This window comes from Bacillus rossius, chromosome 3 (assembly GCF_032445375.1).
Source record: "Bacillus rossius redtenbacheri isolate Brsri chromosome 3, Brsri_v3, whole genome shotgun sequence".
Classification (NCBI taxonomy): Eukaryota; Metazoa; Arthropoda; class Insecta; order Phasmatodea; family Bacillidae; genus Bacillus; species Bacillus rossius.
The window spans coordinates 58,712,744-58,734,249 of NC_086332.1; the positions used below are offsets into that span (position 1 = coordinate 58,712,744).

General features: G+C 37.0%; 1 protein-coding gene across 5 annotated transcripts in view; it reads right to left on the reverse strand.

The window, feature by feature from the left end:
• The window catches only part of LOC134530757 (RNA-binding protein Musashi homolog Rbp6), a 1,338,028-nt gene that overhangs the window by 186,254 nt on the left and 1,130,268 nt on the right, over positions 1-21,506 (reverse strand). For all 5 annotated transcript variants that reach the window (XM_063365896.1, XM_063365898.1, XM_063365899.1 and 2 more), the window contains one exon: positions 16,328-16,376. In XM_063365896.1, coding sequence (XP_063221966.1) covers positions 16,328-16,376 — 49 coding nt within the window. The remainder of the gene's footprint in view (positions 1-16,327; positions 16,377-21,506) is intronic.

The window sequence follows — 21,506 nt, forward strand, 5'->3', positions numbered from 1 at the left end:
ATATAGGCAAAAATATGGGCAGTATAAAACAGAAAAGCACCCTTTCCAGAGATGACTTGTGTCGATTAAAACCTACGCCCAAAAATATCGGGCCGCGCGGGCCTCCCTTGAGAATCCTACAGATTTGCGCCCTTTGTTGTTTTCTTTTAACCAGTAAAAAACTGCTACCTTGAATTACCACACTGTTAAACATTGCAATAAATGTACGGACTCTACAACGAAGAATTCGCATCGAATAAACGAAAAGTTCTTCGTGATTTCAAGTAAAATCTCCGTCGACACTACGCCGGTTCTGCGTTCCAAATTCTATGCTCCGTTTTAACCATAGCAAACATGCACCGAAGAAGAGCGATTTGCTGTAGATTCAAGGGTGTGTGTGTCCCGTTTCAGATTATTATTTTATAGTAATGTTTGACACGTTTAAACTTGTAGACCTTTTAGAGCGGCCGAACGTCAGCAAATTGATAAAATATATAGCGCATACCTTTTTGCATAATTAACTTGGTAAAATTGAATTTTTAACATTTTTTTCGGTATGTATAGGAACAACCAAATGTAAAAGATGATTGAAAAAAATTGGGCTTAAAGGCAATGCTAGTGGCTACTGCGTAGTCTGGTTTAAAATTCTTTCAGAAAATAGTTTTTAATTATACATAGCATTAAAAAAATCATAAATACTCTGATGATTTTAAAAGTTCAGGTTAAATTAAATAAATATTTTCTTAAATAAATTAAACCATATCACATAGCAGCCAGTAAATTGGACTTTAAACCTAAAAAGTTCCAGTTTTATATTCCATTTCATTCTTCTTGTCCATACTGCACAAAAACGTTAGAAATGAAACTTTGCCAGCTAATTATGCGAAACGTATTCGATGTAAACATTTTTAATTTCATTTAAGTTCAGCCACTCAAAAAGTGGGCAAGTTTAACCGTGTGGAACTTAAATATATAATAAGGTCCTGGAACGGGACATACGCCCTTAACATAGGTATGTCCAAAGATTTTGTTTACACTCCAAGGTGATGTTTGTGACTTCGTGTCCAAACTAAGAAAACTGAGCATCTGTAAGTTTACGAAGATATTCATCAATCCACGAAAAGCCGTGGATACGTTGTAAACTGCGTCTTTCGTAAATTAAAGGTGAACATTTTTAACAGGTTGGATTGCAATATAATAATTTCGTTGAAAAACTATTACAACTGTTCCAAACTGATTCAAAATGAAGCAGTTAAATATTTTTTACACCTAAATCCCACTGATTCAAAGTAATTTTTTAGTTTCATATTTAGAGTGCAGGGTATCCCTAATCCCATATTCTAAGACTGCATGCTATGCCACAGTCCACAAATATAAGAACAAGTAAACATGAATTTAAAGCAAATAAACACATTTTAGCGTACAAACTGAAGAAAAACACGCATACTGCAGGAGAAAAAAAATAAGGCGAAAAAGATAAATTTTAAAGATAAAGTAAATGTTAATATAAAATCAAAACGGGATATTCTACCAATTAAAAGGGAACGAAGATATATTAAAAACAGCGGAAAAATCAGAGATAAAACATAAATGAATAAAGACCAATAAGTTACAGGTTGAAAGGGAAGAGGGGCATAGCGGATCAAGGAAACGTGGCCAGTGTAATGGTAAAGCCTTTGAACGAACTCCATGAAGTGGAGAAGAGCTCGCGGCACAAGCAGCGTGGCGGATGCTTCAGACTAACGACCTTCTTCGGTCGGAAACGATCGTCACGCTAAGAGGTACAGTGATAGTCAGCAAAGGCGGGAGAGAACATTAAAGTCACTTGGGAAAAAAATTTTTTACAAGTCACTGAGGAAATTAGCTTGTGATATTTCTTACGCAACCAAAATCTTCAGTTCGGATCCGCCCGGAATAAAACGTAGGACGGCCGCGTGATTGGAGGCTAGAACGTGTCGATCGACCGCCGAGACCTCATAATAGCACTTCACCATACAAAACTCTAAGAGTTAAAATTCCAATTAACCGCCGATTCAGCCATCGTAGAAAAATCACAAGTGTATATATAAGCAATGGGTGTGATAAACATATACCAGCATCACAAAAGGCAAATAGCGAAGAAAGCGATTAAAAGTCAAAGCAGCTAGGTAAACGCGATTTGACATCGGCGGAGAAACTGAATTTTATATAATACAAGTTAAATAAAAGAACCCCTAAAAGCTGATTAAAAACACATAATATTTAAAAAAAAGATGGTTTAGGTCCCAAAGTGAGCCTTACTACCCGATCGTATGTTCTCAGAATCTGACTGGTAGGTCCTTCAATTTTCTCATATGCTTTCTTCAAACCACAGGAGAATAGTTATGCCACACACACCTTGCGTGCGCTATGATTTCTTGAAACACGACTCTGCCTGGGACCAAGATACTTTATACAGTGAAAATTCGTGTGAGACAGCGATCTCACACGCCATGTTGATTCCCCCTTTTTTTCTCGCCATTTATATATATTTTAAGAGAAATTTCTAAAATTTTAACACGATACCTCCCGTGCATTTGTTTTATGTCACAAATAGTTTCAACAGATATTCACTAAGAGTAAAATTTATAATGGATGTAAAGGTCGCGCCACTGATAATAATTACGAATACTCCACGATTTGATAAACCCATTGTGAATATATGTTAAAAATATTGCAGACTGAAGAAAAATTCAAGAGAGATATCGTGTAAGAATTTAGGAAAGAGCCCTTAAATAATAGACATGCCAAGGAAACAAAATAACCAAAATGGCGTGTAAGACAGAGCCTTAATGCACGTGGAGGATTCCAGCCCCGGTGACGTCAAGTGGAGCCGAACCACCGGGACTGAAAGCACGCATCCGAAGCAGCAGCAAGAGAAGGCGCGGCTGAAACGAAGGTGCGATATACGTAGCTAGTAATAGTTATTAATAAGGTGTGGGTAAACAAACGTAATCTGCCGGATTATGACTGGTATAGGATGGCGGTGTTACAGAAGGCAAGTAGGGGAGGGGGGAATGGATGTTCGACCCTCGGGAGGAAATGGTTAAGGCGGTTAGGGTGCATGGGGAGAAGATGGAGGGGTCGGCGGGTCGGATCTCTCGTGGTAGACGCAGGAAGCGAAGAGAACATGCGAGCTCCGAGGCAGGACCGAGGAAAACCCCGCCTTCCAAAAGCAACCCCCCCTCCTCTTTCCGACTCCCCGGGAGGCCTGATGAATATTCAGCTTTGATAAGTGGGCCACAGGAAAGAGCTTTGCCAAAGCCGGACCCGTGTGGTGTAGCATGCTGCCTCCTCCGAACCCCCTCTCCCAACCCCACCCAACCGACCCACTCCTTTTCCCTTACCCCATTTTACCCTTCCTGCGAAAATGACCCCTCCTGCTCGCAGGCTACTCGGTGCCCGTAGCCACAAAGGAAGAGAGAGAGAGAGAATTGGAGAAAGAGAGATAAAAAGGAGCTCTAAGAGAAAGATGGAGAGTATCCAAGCGATTTATCGCTGAGATGCTATCGCACGTATATTCCCCCCTGCAACGACCTCGCAAAGTTGCGGGAGAAGTTGAGATAGACGCGGGGAAAACAGAGAGAGAATCCAAATTCCGTAACGGAAAACAAGCCCTGTGTCTGTCGATAATCCAGTTTAGGGGGTAGTGTCCTAAAATATTTTATTTTTAATATTTTGTGTTTGTACACATGATTTTAGATAAATCCATACAATAGACATATTTAGTTGTTTATAATGTTTTCTCACACTAAACCATTCCTTATTAAATTTTATTTTTAACTTAAAGGCAAATTTTTACGTCAGTCCCAGCAGGTAATGAAATAATGAAAAACATACGGTATAAAGTTTTGGTTTAAACGTTCGTATTTAACCTTCGAAATAAAACTATTTGTTTCTAGTTTATAATTCTTAATTCATAAACATTATATTTTCCCAAAACCACAGAAAACTGAGTTTTTCAAGGTTTTATATATCTGCACTTATGTTCCCTTTTATACAAACCCTTTATTACCTTAACTTTCACTTCAGTTTGAATTTCTAAAGTAAGAACAACTTTTTTCGTACTTTTTCCTAACATGCCGTTAGTAGGTATGTTTAAGTTTTTTTTATTTTATCCACCAAAATTAGGTTATTTTTAAACTTTACTCTTTTTAATATTACAATATAAGGTCCCTTACATGATTGCCTAAATAACAAAAATTTTGGAGTGTTCATATTCAAATTGATAACTTTCTATTCCATTGGTAAAAGAGAGTAAGAAATCAAAACGATAATTAAGACGATTTTCTCTACTATAGGTAGATTTTGTTACTTTAGTTGCATTAATAAATTAACGAGAAAAAAAATCAAGTTTTGAAAATGCCTCTGAAAAAAATTATTTAAGATTACGCCTCTATCAGAACATTTCAGACTGTAAGACAACTCTAAAGAAACAAAGGTGAAACAGTACAATCTCCTCAAAGCATAGAACCGTATTCAACCAAACATTTAAATGTACGACCAGAAAAATAAATGTGTTAGCAAAGAAATTTATTGAACCGAAGAAACCCGACCGCGTAAAATTTATTTTTTAGCCTGGCTCCCGAAGTGCCCTCCTGCCTAGATGATAAAAATCACCCTCGCACTAGGCCGGTAAGTTAATAGAATGGCTTCCTAAAACTTTACAACATAGAACTTTCATTCGCTGGCCTAAAAGTTTTTCGTTTCTTTTCTCTTGGCAAACTGCTCTCTTATTTTTTCTCATAGGCTGGTTCCCTAACCGAAACTTTCTGGGATCCATTTCCTTTTTTTTTCTTTTATTCTCGTTCGAGGCGCCTACCAGCCGCTAACCATTATTCTTCGTCGGCTTCCTTCGGCTTCCTTCGAGTTGTACTGGAAGACTGCCGTGTTTGTGCGCATGTACAAAGCCAAGTATTAGGCACGTGATATTCTGTGATGTTTACGTTCCCGAGTTGTTCGTATTATCCCGAGAAGACCACCCCGATTAAAAGTCGACACATTGGTATTTGATGAGACTAATTACCTGGCCATATCAAAAAAGTGTTTGCCAGACCAAAACTGTCGTGCAGCGGGCGTTCTTTTCGTCAAAACCCTGCTAACAAGTTAAAACTTTACTTTAAATAATTTTTTTTTATGTGTTACATCTTAACTCTAGGTGTACGGCATTTGATGTGAGTAATTTCGTGGAATTCGACGGGAGCCAAGGAAAGGAAATGTGTAAAAACCACGGTGCTGCCATCTGTGACGGATGGAGCGGACCAAAGTTCACGAAGGTAAAGGGAAACATTGTAGTATTAACTGTTTAGTGAATTCTAACAAGATGGGCTGTATTTTTTTATAACATTTCATGTTAAAAATCAAGTCCAAAGCAGAGGTTAAGTATTTTTTTTTTTTTTAATTCTTTTTCGATTTGTCGAAGCCGTTTCATTATATAGTTTCATATCTCGCTCTGATTCGTAAATCAGGTCCAAGCCGGAGTTTAGAATTTTTTCAAGTCTTTTCCGCTTTTATCGGAGCCGTTTAGTGTAAAACTTAGATCTGCCAATCAAATGATTAAATAGTCGACGCAGATGCTACGACAGCGAATGATAGCGGCGGGTGCGACTACGAGTGATTCGCGTCAAGAAATGAAGGCGAAAACACAACTTGCGTATATTATACGTAAAATTTCGTATCTGAATTTTGTATTAAACGTGAAATTGAAACGAGAACACGTGCATTTGCTCGTTACCGAGGTTAGATGTTACCCATTACTGGCAAGTACCGAAAGACTCGCTCACATTATTTTCTTTTCTGCACTTTTCATTCTACATATTTAAAATAACCGACACATCACTGTTAAATCATTCTTCTACACTGTGCAACACTATGTAAGCTACAGAAACAAAAATTCTCTTCCTCGTGAGTTTTTTTTTTTTTTAGGCAGACAAATCATATAAGTACAAAGATACATTAACAATGTCTCAAAATGGTAATCGCTCGAAATACAGTACAATTCTTAATCCAGTTGATGTTACGGCCTGTTGGAAAAAAAAACTAACTCACTGCAACCAACATCTTTGTTGGATCAAGCGATCTTTAACCCAAGATTAAAAAAACACAAAATCAGCATGTTCATAACTTCGTATGTAAAAACCGCATGACATGACTCAAACACCATATTAAATGCGAATGAAATCAACTGTGCTGAAATATTCTCAAAATTATAAATTATTATTGAATTCTTTTTTCGTTTTATCATGTTAAAGTTCATAGAGTAATTCCAGGTTAAATTACTGAAGGTGACTGCAGCGAGCCACCGCTCATTATCTTGAGCTTTGTGAGCACACCTCTTTAGTCAGTCATCGCTACCGCGATTCACCACATCGTAACTAGTTCCGACAGTTGAACTCTTATCAAATTACCATTGTATTATGGCTTAATAAGTTATGGTCCATGGTATTTATAAATTGTCATTTTGTTTGAGGGTAAATTGTGTGTTAGATGATATTATGTAACTAGCATTCTCTTTCGAATACTGATTAGTTTAAACTTGACGATTGTTGTTTTGATTTAACTCTTTACGTAAATTGTTAGCATATTTTTGAAACCTTATTTTAATGTAAACTCCTCTACTGTTCCTCATTTTATCTCAGAGGTGATCCCTGAAATATTAACTTTTTCTTTTCATTTGCTAAGCTGACTGACAAGTTGTGCAAAGGTAACTGGTAATATTGAACACTATCACACTTTACTGGATTAAAGTTAAATATATATATTTTTTAATTAACTTGTAAACACGAAGCCTACTAAGTTAATTATTTAATACGAAATCGAATGCTAGTTTCGTACGTGACACTGGTGTTCTAGCTTATGTATTCAGTAAACTCTTTAATTTGCCGTTTAGTTTTAGTAACTAAGTTGTTTTGATGAACTGTGAGTACTATGCTGATATCGAGTTGTCATTGTTTTTCGGATAATATATAGGTAAAATTACGTTTTTCAAATGCTTTTTAATATTATATTTGAGTTAAATTCCAATAGTAGTTCGATTTGGGCTTAGTTTTTTATTAAGTTTTCTATGGCGCCCAGGCTTAACGAATATTACAGTTTCCTTTTTGAGTGATGATAGTAAATCTATCTTTTATCTTTAAAAGATTTGTGCAATGGGAGTGCATGACTTGATTTAAGTTTTTTTGGACATACACCATTGCTATGGCGTATGTCCAAAAACTTACATCAAGTCAAATCTATCTTTTGAAATACTGATAACACCATTTCTTGAAACTTGAATTAAACTAATTTAAGACAGCAGAATATGAGTGAGGAGATATTTCAAGGAAATAGATGTATCTAGTTTTAAACGAAGTAAGTTCTACGACGAGTAGCATAAGCAACGAGATTCTTACTGTTCAAACAACCAAAATTTAAAAACAAGCACCGGAAAACGAGGCCAAAAGTCTGAAATACTCTAGTGAGATGCGAATATATTAACTGATATCTCCGGAACCGTCGTAATCAACACGGAGTGACGCGGACAGAAAACGACCTCGCGAAAGAAATCACTTTTCCGGCGGTGAGAGAGGCAACAGAAAAAAAAATTAAATTATTTTCTTCGCTGACGTCACGAAAGATCCAAATCTAGACACACGATGAATAGCGGAGGGAGGGGGGGAGGGAGGGAGCTAGAGGAGACGGAGCGGCGAAAAAAGGGGCGTGCACGGGCCAGAAACGGAAAAAAAAAAATATATTTTTTTTTCAATTTCCAAAGTTTCTTCTTATTTCCTTTTGCTTCTTCTCCACGAAGCTGCTCGTGTGTGTGTCTGCGTGGTTTTGGGTTGGGTTGGGGGGGGGGGGGGGGGGGGGGGGGGTTAAAGAGGAAGTGTCAGCGGTCGAGGGAAAGAGCTTTATTTCTTTTTTTTTTTCCACCCCTCCATGAAGAGACGGCCGTTATCTGGGTCGAAGTTCCGGAGACGAACCCGGGACTTCGTTTCCGGGGGATGTCTTTGGACAAGGGGAGGGGGGAAGGGCAAAGGAAAGGAAGATGAAGCGTCGATCGTCGGGCGACTCACGGCATGGCCACTCGAGTTTACGTCTTTGAATCCCCCCTCTCTCACGTTCCATCTACGGACCGAAGAAAAGCGGACGTGTGCAGGAAACGGCGCGTCTATTCACACCAGAAAAACGCGCCGCGCGACGGACGGAGTACGGAGTTTCGGGTTGCAGAAGCGCGACGTGCCGGTTGGGTGAGAGAGAGAGAGAGAGAGAGAGAGAGAGAGAGAGAGAGAGAGAAGGTGGGGAGGGGTCAGGGGAGCATGCCATTCGCTTCCGCCTGATTCGAACAACGTTCAATCAAACTCGGCACTCGTCTTTCGCGTCGCGACAGACGCGCCCCGTCGCTACGGACGAGACGGACGAGACGGACGAGACGGACGAGACAGACGAGACGGACGAGACAGACGCCGTGAGATATGGTTGAGCGTCCGCGTCCGGTGCATGAGCTCGAGGCAAAACTAAGGCGGGAGGGAAAAAAAACACGTCTCTCGTTCAAATTCCATGCTAAAAAAAAATAACGTTTTGCACCACCCAGATTTCTTCCAGAGCATGTGACAATGGGCGTAGCCAGGATTCGTGGAAGAGAGGGCTGAAGGAAGCTAAAATAATACATTTATGATTGGCCTGTTTTTGTGTGTTTGGAGGAAAGGGGTAATACGAAATTACCCCCAGATAAGTGGATTTTTTTTTACATATGATGCTTTAGAATACGATTTGAGGATATCTGAGGACCTTCAGGTTTTTTTCCTCAAAATCAGAGATTCTTAAATATAAAGTGCTTCTTATAAAATACAAATCCTTACACTACTACAGTTTATAATTCTGTATTAATATGTGATGGAAGATAAGGCTACTCTTTAGTTTTGAAATTTAGTGATCTTACACTGAGTCACACTTTATTCATTTTCAACTGGTTATTGAAATGTTTCGGAGGGAGGCCATGCCCCCCCCCCCCCCCCGGGCCCCTTGTGACCTTGCAAGTGACCAACCGTTTACTACACACAGCGAACGAAAGTATGTACATTTCATGATGCCAAAACACACACACTTTACTGCACAAGCCTAACAAAACTTAGCCAGAAATATGGAAATCGCACTCCTCACGCTTGCGAGGTAAGTTACTAAGTAAGTGTTGTGAAAATTTTTCGAGAACTGTATTATGTCAATTATTTTGAGCAAGATGTTAAAATCGATTGACTTCTTTCACTAATTCATGCATTTGAATCAATAGCAATGAATCATATGACAAGTATAATTTGAGCTAGCAATCCGATAGCAGTTATTCAGTAAGTCTGTTGTTTACGCATAATGTTCTCTATAACGTCACGTATTAAAAAATTAACTCTTAAAGATGGCGTTTAAGACCAAGGAGCACTACACATCATATCATAGAAATAAATATTTTGCGTGGACTTTACAATAAAATGAGGACGCACACTAATTAATACTTAAACGTTCCGGGTTAGACGAAGGAGTATGAAATTACTCACTCATCTGAAATGATTTTTTTTTTAAATGTGGCATTATTTCTCTTTGATCTTGATGTAAACACTTTCACCTTTTATTTTTTAACTTTTGGTAAGGTAAGTTTAGGTTGCTATCATCTTTTTTACCTCATTACAAATTTCTCGGAAAAAGGGTGAAAGTTTTTTACACAATTCCTCCATCCCCCTCCCTCTTTCCCGCGCAAAAAAAAAATATTAAAAAACTGGATCTGACACCGTGCGCCGTGAAGACAGTTAAAATACCGCTTTTACGTTGCAAGTCATTACAAGTTTCAATTTTGAATGTAAATTTTATAAAAAAAATAACGTATAGACAATAAATAAGGTACATTTGTTTTTTATTGCACCTGATGAACTAGCTTTATTTGTGGTCTACTTAACGGAAGGCTGTTGCATGAATAACTTATAACTGCGACTGACAACTGTAGCTCACGATTCCCGAAATTGGAACATCGAACCTCGTGACCTGGAGACGGGAAACCATCGCAACTCGGGGCGCAGAGGTCACCGGTTGTAAAAAGTTCGGGAACATGGAAAAAAAATTATTTAAGAACGGTAACACAATTTACTGCCCCTTATCATATACCGTACTAAAGGAAAACTGTACCACCAAAACTGTCTACACGAGGAATACAGAAATAAATTGAAAAATTAAAATAAATATATACTTTTTTTATTATTTCCGATTTCCTATTCGTGCCGACAATTCCACACTACGAACCAAAAATTTATATCATATAAAACGGTTTTTAAACTCTTGAAACGTGCGCATAGCGCTTAAAATGCTCAAATAATTATATCTCATACTTTGTCACCAACAACTGCTGTCTGAATCTTTTTTCACTAAGACCCTAGTTTGACACCAAACATACCATATAAGTATTATAACTTAACATGAATTTCCTAGCATTTAGTTGATAGAAAAAAAAAACAATGAATAATAATCATTCTAGCAAGTACAAGTGAGTTTCAAACGAAATACATTATTTCCAATATTTCAGATTAATTTTGACGAAACCACCTACTTTCTTCAGCACATTATGTAGAATAGAAAAGTATTACAAATGCAGAATTTTTATGAATGTATCAATGAGTATTTTTCTTTAAAAAAGATACTTTATAATTAAAAAATTTTGCCAAATTTTTAAGGAACACGAGAAAATATTTCAAAGATGATTTATAGATCCTAAGATTAAAATACAGTAGTTGCTCTTTCATACTCATGAAACAGTTTTCGGTTCTCTTTAATAAATATAATTATTTGGGTGACAAGTAAGATTTTATAATGAGTTGTATAAAAATAGGTTTGCTACGTTAACATACTGACGTTTACTTTTGCGAAAATCTAAACTAACTTTAGGGCATTCGAATAAAATTTAATAATTCAACATTGACAGATAAAAACCACGTTTAAATACTGCTTCAAAAGATGATGTTATCTTATAAGACATTTTAGAGGAGAACCTATGAATAAAGACAGTTTCTGTGAAAGAAGTAGGGGCGAGAAGTGTAAAAAATTTAAATTATACGTGGGTGTATAACTCTTGTATGATGGTGAAACGAGAGATAGAGAGAGAGAAATAAGAGAAATTGTCGCTTGCTTCAGAAAACGCATTCCGCCAATTATTCACAGGAAGTAACTTCAAAACAGGGTTCTCTTCTGAACCCCTCCGCCCTGAGCCGTAGTCCAATCCCTTTATTCAACTAGACGTCACATCTTTCTCCCCTTCAAGGAAAACCTCTCCCCTCCTCAACCCCTTTTCCTCTTATCCCGGCCTTATCTTTGCCTCATAAATTCTGGAAAACGTTCCCCAAACTCAGCCGTCCCCCCTTCCCCTAACCCACCCACCGAGCCACCCGCATAACAATGAAGACCTGACTAGAAATATGTCGAGATTTCACGGCGCGCAAATTGAAATTAGATTTTGGAGCAGGCAGGCGAGGCATCCATTCCTCTGCTCCTCCCCAACGGACAGCCCGAGAGACCGCCATTCAACCACTCTATACACACCAGCCGCTCGCAGCGCGGCGGGCGGGCTGCAGCCGCAGCTACAGGCGTCACTCGGCGCGTCAGCGACGCAGGGCGCGGGGGAGAACGTATTTCATTTAAGATCTAGCAGTCAAAATAACTAATATATACACACTAACATCAATATTATGCGCCATGTCCAATATACTTTAATGTGCTATCTACGTTGTGTTAGGTTGTGCGTTTATGAAAGCGAGGTTTAGAAACAGATATGTAGCTTTGCCTAGATAAATTTTCATTCATGTAGAAACTTATGAGAGCAGTTGACATGGGGTGAAAACAAAAGTGACGACAATGATCCGTGTGTTACGTTTATAGTGGACACGAGTTCAACGATTGCATAAAATAAGCACGTCTGAAAGATTATATCTTTCAACCTGGATAAAAAAAAAGGCCACAGCTTATAGTTGAAATGTTATTATTTAATTCTATGGCTCGAAATACTTGCTGAAGTGAACATTGTGACCTAGTGTAGCCTTTACGTGTGAACTGAAGCCGCTCACGTGAATTTATTTGCTCTTTGCGGCTACAAGCTGGAGCAATTTCAATAATACCAAATTTTAACAGCGAAAAGGGGCTTAGAAAGATATTATTCATGCAGAGTCGTGCCAATAATTAAAATATATATTTCCATCCACAGTTTCAACCATGGAGGTAAGAAATTAGGGAGTGTGTATGTGCAATCTTTGCCCACTGATCCATGCCTCATCTGGATAGCAAAACCTTTTTACCACGCTTTTATTAGCTTGACCTGTATGTATGAATGAATGGACTAAGTAATACAATATTTCCATTAAATTTTTATAACTTCAGACCTTAGAGTGAAGGGTGGGGGGGGGGGAGTGAGGGGTCAGAGGGTAAAAAATCCCTAATTTCAAGCTTTTTGTGTATCCATGAGGTAGGGGCATGGTGGGAATTTGCCCGAGGAAGAAAAGGGGGGGGGGGGAGGGCAAGCCGTTAAATTTATAAACTTTAAAGAATATATTTTAATTTTATTTAGAGTGCTTCTTAGGTCGGGTTGTAGAGGAAAATGTGTCCGGGTTTCGACTTTCTTACCCTCGGAGGGGGGAGGGATTAATGTCCCAAAATTTCGAAAAATTAAAAAATATATATATTCTTTTCGATTTAGAGTGTTTCCGAGGTCGGGTTATGGTAGAAAATATGCCGGGGTAGATCTTAAAGCCGTAAAATCTTTAACGCTCTCGTAACCCACCTTGGAGGCTGATTTAAGGAAAATCTCGTGCTCAGTTAATTTGTACCTACGTAATATAAAGAATATCCCTGCCGAATTTCAAGCCTGTAGACATATACTCTAAAGACGGTAAAGAGCTTTCATTTTACTTAGAATTCACAAATTTAGATGTCTTCCTATAGTTTTTCAAAACCATAAACGTTTGTTAATTAATTTCATAATAAACTTTAACTGGCAAGCAAAAACCAATTTTGCCTTTAATTAATTAATGTCTGCAGTTCTGTGGTAGTGCTGTAGTTCTAATGTTCTGTGGTAAACAATGAACAACAAAATGGATGACAACAAAATGATTTGTAATAGATTTCCTATCACTAATTTCAGGATATAGTTACTACGAAAATTTTAGAATATAGTTATTTCGAACATTTTAGGATATAGTCATTACTAACATTACTATATATACTTAATAAAAATAATGAAATTATTAGTAATAGGGTGCTGGATATCATTTATCTTAAATTTTCTATTACTAATTTGAAGATATAATAATTAAAAATTTTAGGATATAGTCATTACGAAAATTAAAGAAGAGAGCGTTTAGTTATACAGAGTTGTGGTGCATTATTTGGCTATTGGACAAAAAAAATTAATTTTAATTTAATTTTTTATTTTTAGTTTATTCAAAGATAATAGAGGGATTTCATAGTTTTTTATAACTATAAGTTAATTTTTCATAATGAATATTATTTCTAACTCCTTGACGATGTGCTGTTAATATCATCGTTTCTATAATACTCACATCAATATTTAATTTTTACGATATTTCTAGTGAGAACTTTTCTAGCTATTAAACTTCAGCATTAAGCTGGGTTCACAATTTAAAATCTTAAGCGAGTGCATTGCAGACTATGTACACGACTATGCGTACGACCTGTACGAAGTCGGTTCACAGATAAATTCTTACGAATTAATTTTAGCCAATGGATTTCCACGAAGTATTCGACATGCATTATTAATGTTGTAAATATATATTTTAACTGTCTATTAACTAACTAGCGACTATGTTCAACAGACGAATAAAGTTTTTGATGTGATAACGTCTTATAAATCGATGAACGCCGGCTGCACGCACGGAAAATCATGACTCATTGTCACGTTCCGCCTGAGCCGAGCGTGCAAGAACCGGCCAACCACCGTGCGAGAAAATCTTCTATAATATCAAACAGGTTAAGGCCGGCTTTTTAAAAGCAGCAATTTAAAAAATTTGATTTATTTGTCCAATTTCGTCATTTCAAATTAACAATTTATTGACATTGATTTGATTTCAGTTTATTTCTATAACTAATTGTCCGTGATTATATTTAAGCAAATTATTTAAATTAAATATGGAAAAACTGTAAATAATATTTTAAAATTAAAAAAGTATGCAATTTTTCATCAATGTTTTCTAATGACGTTATCACGTAAAATTATCGTCCGTAAACCGACTTTACAGACAACCACCTTTTTCAATATAAGAATTCATCTACGTTAAACCAAATTATGTAATTAATTTAGTGAAAAATTTCTAACATTGCAACATATTTGTTTTCCAGTTATATTTATCACTAGTTACGTTTTGCAGATAATTTGCATGATTTATTCCTAAAACATTAGTAGCCGAAGCAATATACAATTTTTACAATCTCTTGCCACAATTAATGATAAATATAAACACTTTCCAACTCCCGAAAAAATGCCAATCCATACTGATCTCACGGGCTGTTTCACGATGCGCCCTTAACAGAAATTAAATACATGCGACCTATCTCACATGCACACGACCGTAAAATGCTTTGTGTGAACCAGTAAAGTTAAAAACACGGCGGTCAGATCTTACGCGCAACGACCCATAGTCTATGTAAGTGTAATTTTTTTTTAAATTGTGAATCCACCTTTTAAGTTTTTAAAAAGGTACGGTTTGTTTTGCTAAAGAGTGATTTCAACTTTAGAACAAGACACCCACTACATAGCTTAATGATACATTAATGGTTACAACAAGAATTTTCCGTAATCCAAGACGATGGTGGTGTGTACAACCATTAATACAGTACCTTACACGCCATCCTGATTATCATTTTCTCGTCATTACAATTATTTAAGGGCTACACACTAAACCTATCTTTCATATTTTCAAGAGATATTTAATAAATGTGATATGATATAATGGGTGTAAAAAGTAGCGCATATGATGATTACAAACACTTGCACGACATTTTACACCCATTATATAACGTTTATTGAATTTCTGTTGAAGATATTTGTGACAGAAAAATGCAAGAGAGGCATAGTGTTACATTTACATAGCCCTCAACTATTAATAATGAAGATTCTCCGGGAGAAATCCTCGTGAGGGAACACTACCTCGTCACGGGATGAAGGCGGAGCTGGAGGGGGGGGGGGGGGGTTTGCAGTTGTCGATGACGTGGAAGGGGAGAAGGGGGAATAAGGTAGACAAGAAGGCGTCTAACTGCCAAGCAAGGAAACGACAAAACAATTTGCATCACACAGACCGCAGATTTCCTCGGTTAATCCGAAACGTCTTAAGAATAATGGAATACAACTACTGGCAGTAATTTGAGGCCGTCTTGGAATTTTTTTTTTTAGAATAACGGTTCAGAAACAAGTCACAGTAAAATTAAGGGCGTTTAATTTTGTAACCACGACCATGTTGGTTTTTTATTTATTTATTTGTCATTACTTTTTAAAGGTCTATTTATAAAAATTTTAAAATGCATTTGTTGTTATGCCACAAATATTTGCAACTAATTAGTGTTATATCATGTGTGTAAAAAGGCGGGTAAGTAATTATCGTAATTATCATCACTTGCGCGAATTTGTACGCTCATGATATTACACTTATAGAATATCTGTTGAAAATATTTGTGGCAGAAAAAATGCAAATGAGGTAACGAGTTAAAACTTAAGAAATAGTCCTTAAAAAAATTAATGATAAAAAAAGTAAATAAAAATCATAATGGTGTGTGAGGCCAAGCCTTAAAGACTGTCGCCTTCCCATCCTTCCCGCCCCTCTCACTGACTGAGCGAGCTGCACAACAACTGCTGATTGTTAGTGTGCCGAAGGGATCAGTTTTTTAGAACGATACTTCACACGCTACATGAGGCCTCTCAGCATCACTGGTCCAAAGTGTAGAATATCCCACGAATTGTGCAATTTCCTCGAAGGTAACTTTACTAAAAAGGCCTTATTAGCTTGTTAGATGACTTTTCTTCTATCATTTCCGAGAAAAAAAAATAATGATAAATGGTTCTCTAACTTTATTTTTGGTACACAAATTATTATTTTTATTTAATGAAACGCTGACTATACACGTCGTTGCCATAAGCTAAATGGCGCTAATTTCCCAATAAATAAAGATGTGCCCAAAGTAGTTATACGGACTCCAGTACTTTCAACTGACGAATGCTGCTAAAGATCAATTAACTATTAGAAATATCACGGGTGAAAATATATTCAGAACAAAATAATTACACACCGTGTAAAAAAACAACAACACAGATACTCACCTCTATGCCTGTTGGTCTGTTTGTCGAACATAAGCATCGCGTCTTCAATCTGAAAGAGAAGAAATCAAATTATTAAGTACGAATATTGTGTTTTCAATTAAATAGTTTTCAAATTTAACATCATAAATCAAAACAAATCAAAATACAATCATCGACACAATTATTTTCATTATTAAAAATCTAAACCATAATCCTATTTCCACAAAAACAAAAAAAGGCACACGATCTCAGATTTTCTAACCTACAATTTTTATTAAAAAGCGAGAACACCTTTCCTTAAATTGGCTTTTATAATGCAGGGAAAAACGTAATGCCCTTAAGAGCTTTAAATGATCTGTGTAATTATCTGAAGTAGAAATTTATGTTACGAGACACTGTTGAAGTTTCACGTTATTTTCTGTTGGCTGTTTTTTTAACATAACCGGGTAGAATTTTTTTTATCTTTTAAAGGCAAAAGTCAAATTGTTCATTTAGGAAAGAGCAACAAGACCTAATTGTATACGTCATGTTTAGATTAGGTCTCACACGCCATGCTAATATTTTAATTTTCTATTCACTACTGGTATATAAGGGCTTATTTACGTTTATTTATTAATATATTTCTCTTAAATTTTATGTTTTGTCTTAAATCATCTAAATTAAGATCATGTGAGAGCCATTTACAGCTTTAAAACTATCGGAGACAATTAACAGAAAAATTTCTTACTTAATATATCTATAACACAGGAAAATTAAATAACTTTTTGAAGTGATGATACATTCACGTTTAAATTTCAGCATCGTCGTAAATGGACAAAATTGAGCCAGGTTTAATCTTTACCTCAACTAGTAAGACGTTTCAGAAATAAAAAATATACTTATTTATAAAATTATTTTAATTATATGTGTACGTTACTGCAGCTATTCGAGTTTGTATCCATAATAAGTTATCGCGTTGGATTTATGTAAATGATATACTGCGGCTGTCAGTTATTTTTCAGAGAGTTTAAATACCCGCTTGGGTATATACGAACGTTGTTTTTCCAAGCAAAACAAACTGTGAATATTTTTTTACCAATATCTCTGACACCTTTCATTTCTCAAGTCACTGGTTTACTTCATTCATTTCGCACGCTAGATAACCTTTGCAAAGGAACTTATGTTAAGTTAGACTTATGTATCAGACTAAAAACATTAGTCCTTTTCTTATTGATTTCCTCAATACACTGTGATCTGGAGAGAAAGTATCAATTACAGTGGTATAACTAGGGACCGGAAAAATTCACCTTTTCATTTCGCGATAGGCTAAAATCCTTCGTACAGTTTTTGGGATTGGCCCACATTTTATTTGGAGAACCGTGAGCCAACGGGAAACCCTGAACCAATAAAGTGCCGAATTACGGAAAGCCTAGATGAGATGTCTCACGAGTCAGCAGCCAATAAACAGGTGTCATTTTCCCGAGTACGTAAAGGACTGTGAAGTCTATTCTAGAGGTCAATGAACCCATGATTATTTTCGGTCCCTAGGTATAACATGTTCCTAGGTATAACATGTTCCTAGGTTAAAGAACAGGAGTATATTTATATACAAAAACTATGGTAATCGCTTAGAATGTTTTAAAAACAGTTAATTTTCAAAATATTTTAATACTCTGTGCCATGTGTCTTGCAGAGTTAATATTTTCAGTAATTTGCATAGAATCACGCATGCGATTTAGTATGTGAACAATACTAAAGCGGAAGGGTTCGTCAGCAAAAATGCAACACGTAAATATAGTTAATAATTATTTAAAAGTGAATTTAAATGCAATATCTCTACTAAACGAGAAAGAATTATATCCTTATGTGGGAGTTTTGTCACGGAACCACACATACTCGAATTTTCCCCCCGTCAAATAACTACATTTCAATCAACACGGCGTACCAAACATGTTTTTCTAAGCATGTGACAAAAGGAATGTAAAAATTTCTATCGAAGACAGTAGCATCTACTCCTTAGAAAATAGATCTTTTCAGTAAAACCATTTTGTCCGGACGCAGAGCGTTCGACGACGAAAAAAATTCAATCACCAACTTCCATTCCGAAAGGGAGAAAAAAAAGATAAAATTCCCCTCTGCGAAGCCAATTTTACTTACAAAGAAGTTTCAGCTCGAATTCAACTTCTGGCTATTTTTCTCTTGATACTGCCACATTTTACTTTAAGATTTTACTTGAATTCTCGTCGAGAGCTTGTTTGTCTTCTGAGATAAAAGTTCGTTTCAAATGAAAGACATTCGAGAAGAACCGAAAATATTGTAATATTCCCATCCCAAGCAGTATAGGTGATTAAAAGGTGGTCAGAGGTTACATACCCCTGACGAATGGCGAACTGCAAAATTGGCAAACAAAAGTCTAAAGTAAATTGTACCGCATATTATCCTTGTCATTTCTGCAAACCCGTATCCGAAAACCGTCCCGTGCGGTTATTTTCCATAAGTTCATTTGTTTGATTTCAGCAAGTCCAATTGAAGACGAATTATTTGCACTATGGTGTTGATTTAATACAAACAGTGCCAAACTGCAATGGCGTATGTCCAATGAATTTTATAAAATCAAAATTACCCATTTCACGAATCATTAAAAAATACATTGATGTTGGTTGATTCGTTTTGTTTTTCAGCAACAGAAATTATAAATGCATTCGCCGGTATTATACATGCATATATGACAACAACGATTATAATTTCGCGTTTTAGATACGTTTCAAAGATGCTACTTGTTTTCTGAAGCGAGCTGTAAAGTTTCCCACGTACACGGAGTTGCAACGACCCAATAGCGCAACACGCAATAAACGCAAGAAAATCAGTCGTTTATAAAGCACGCAGGTCGCAAAACTTAACGAAACCCTATAACTTAAAATTATAGAACAATACACGACATATTACTAACCAGATATTTTTTTATAAAATATATTTATCACGAAAAGAAAATAAACTGTCATTTATTTTATTTAAAAACGTAATCTTCTTTCACTATTTGAAAGTATAACGTGTGTAAACACGATGAATATAGTAACAAACCAAAACTTGGGCTTCTATACACATGAAGTCTGCGATTTTAAATGTTTTCGGAACACTCATCTATAAATATGGCTGTCGAAAACGTAAGCAAAAAAAAAATGGAAGTTGAACAATACTTGCGTTGTGTTATTACGTCTTGCGTAGTACTCTAAATATTATGATGAAAATTTCGCGTCTTGCGTTGCTTGTGTAGTTTATAAACCCGTCCTTACAGTCTCGCTACTTGCAGGTATGAGACTTCAACCATATAGAATACCCACGCCTTGGGCGGATTCGTATAAGTTTTAAGATACAGCAGAGTCATAGCGCCCATTTCGGCCACGTAAAAGAGCTTCGAAATAAAATCGAATAAACGCTAAATGGCTTAAAAGCAAGCATCCAGCAGAGTCTCAAGCTCAATTTCATTTTGAGCAAAAACTGACTGGAAAATCCTGTATTTAAAACGCAATACAGAGAATTTTCGCACCGTGTAGGCGGGCATCTTAACCATGATTATAATAAGAGTTACGCAGTAAACAAATTAGGATATCGACTTTGCCTGCATCATATTCCATTATTATTCTTCGCTGAAACAAAACTGCATTGTTAACCACAACGTTTCTATTCTAAAATTGCAGGTGCTACAAATACTGAGTATTAAAATGTTAACGTACCTACTATCAACTAGAGCTAGAATTAGGCGATTTGACGGACTTAATAAAGGATGACCCTGTGCGAGAATGGCGAACCCTGAAACTAATTCTTATCTAAAACAATCCTTCAAGAACACATATGCTACTACATAATGAAAAACAGGTATACTATGAACTGATTTGACTAAAAATCCGAATGTTTGACTGGATTTTAAGAATAGTCACCATTTTTTCCCCCGTCTTCAAATGATGATCTTAATTAGGTGTTATATGAATTAAAACCCATTACTTAAAGCCGACAATTGTGTTTGAATCAACGTAACGATTACAGTTGTTTAAATTTGTGGCCTAAAAAACTGAAGTGAACGATTTTTTTTACGTCTGCAATACAATTCTTAGAAAAAATTCCGATCCCTCAATTTATGCAATAAAATAACCCCGTCAATCATAATGTGGCTAGTTGTCACTAACAAATACCGTTATGGATATATTTATGAAATAAAACTCAGAAAATTTCTCAATAAACACTAAGTCAGTGTTGGAATTCAGCTAAGTTATCTTCCCGCGGTATCGATGAGCAAAAGATAAAAACCATTCTCGAAAGGTGTTCGGCCAAAACAAACATCTTCAAACACCCGGGAACTTTTTACCAGCGCATTCTGCGTTAGCTGACAAGCAGATAGTGATATCGTTGCTGTCGAAAGAGAGAGAAATTTCTAAACGAAGATCCCAGAGGTCGATTGAAGTTGCCCTTCTCACTCACGACACATCTCCGTAGAGAGGGTGGAGAGCTGAGGTATTATTATTCAACCCCTCCTTGACGTCAACTTCGTTTCAGTCGGCGGAGGGTCCGATCTTCTCCGACAAGGGAAGAATGGACGGGGTGGAAGTTGAAGGCAAAGGAGGTTATTGTTTTTTTTTTTTTTTTTTTTTTTTTTTGCAAAGCTGCCAGTCTTCGACGGTCGCGCGTCATTTGCATGCCTGAAGACGGGAACAGGAGGAAGAGGAGGGTATACGCGGAACGTCGCCGGGAGGAAGAAAGAAAAGCGCTTACGCGATTACGACTCTCTCTCTCTCTCTCTCTCCCCCCCCCCCCCCCCCCCGTCCTCGCGGAACATCTTCTTCTACTCCCTCCCCCCTTCAGTTTTCCTAAGCCACTTCTCGAAAACCACCCGCCGGAAGGTCCTAACAACGGCGGATTACATCGAAGCCGTAACATTACACATGTAAACGGGCAGCTCGTTCCTACCGATCGCAATAAGGCCGGCACAGCCGCTATGGGAAGAGGAGCGGTGTTTCTGTATGGATGGCTGGGAGGAGAAAAAGGAGGGCATGGGGAAGGGGCAAGGGGTTCCCCACCACTTTCCCTGTTCGCTACCCTCTTATCCACGGGTATCGCAAATTGGGTATATTTTTCCGCGCGCAACGGCGAGAAGGGGATAAACGAAATGCGTACGCCCCGGGGTGAAAGGTGGCCGGGACGGAGGGGGGAGGGGAGGCTCCTCGTG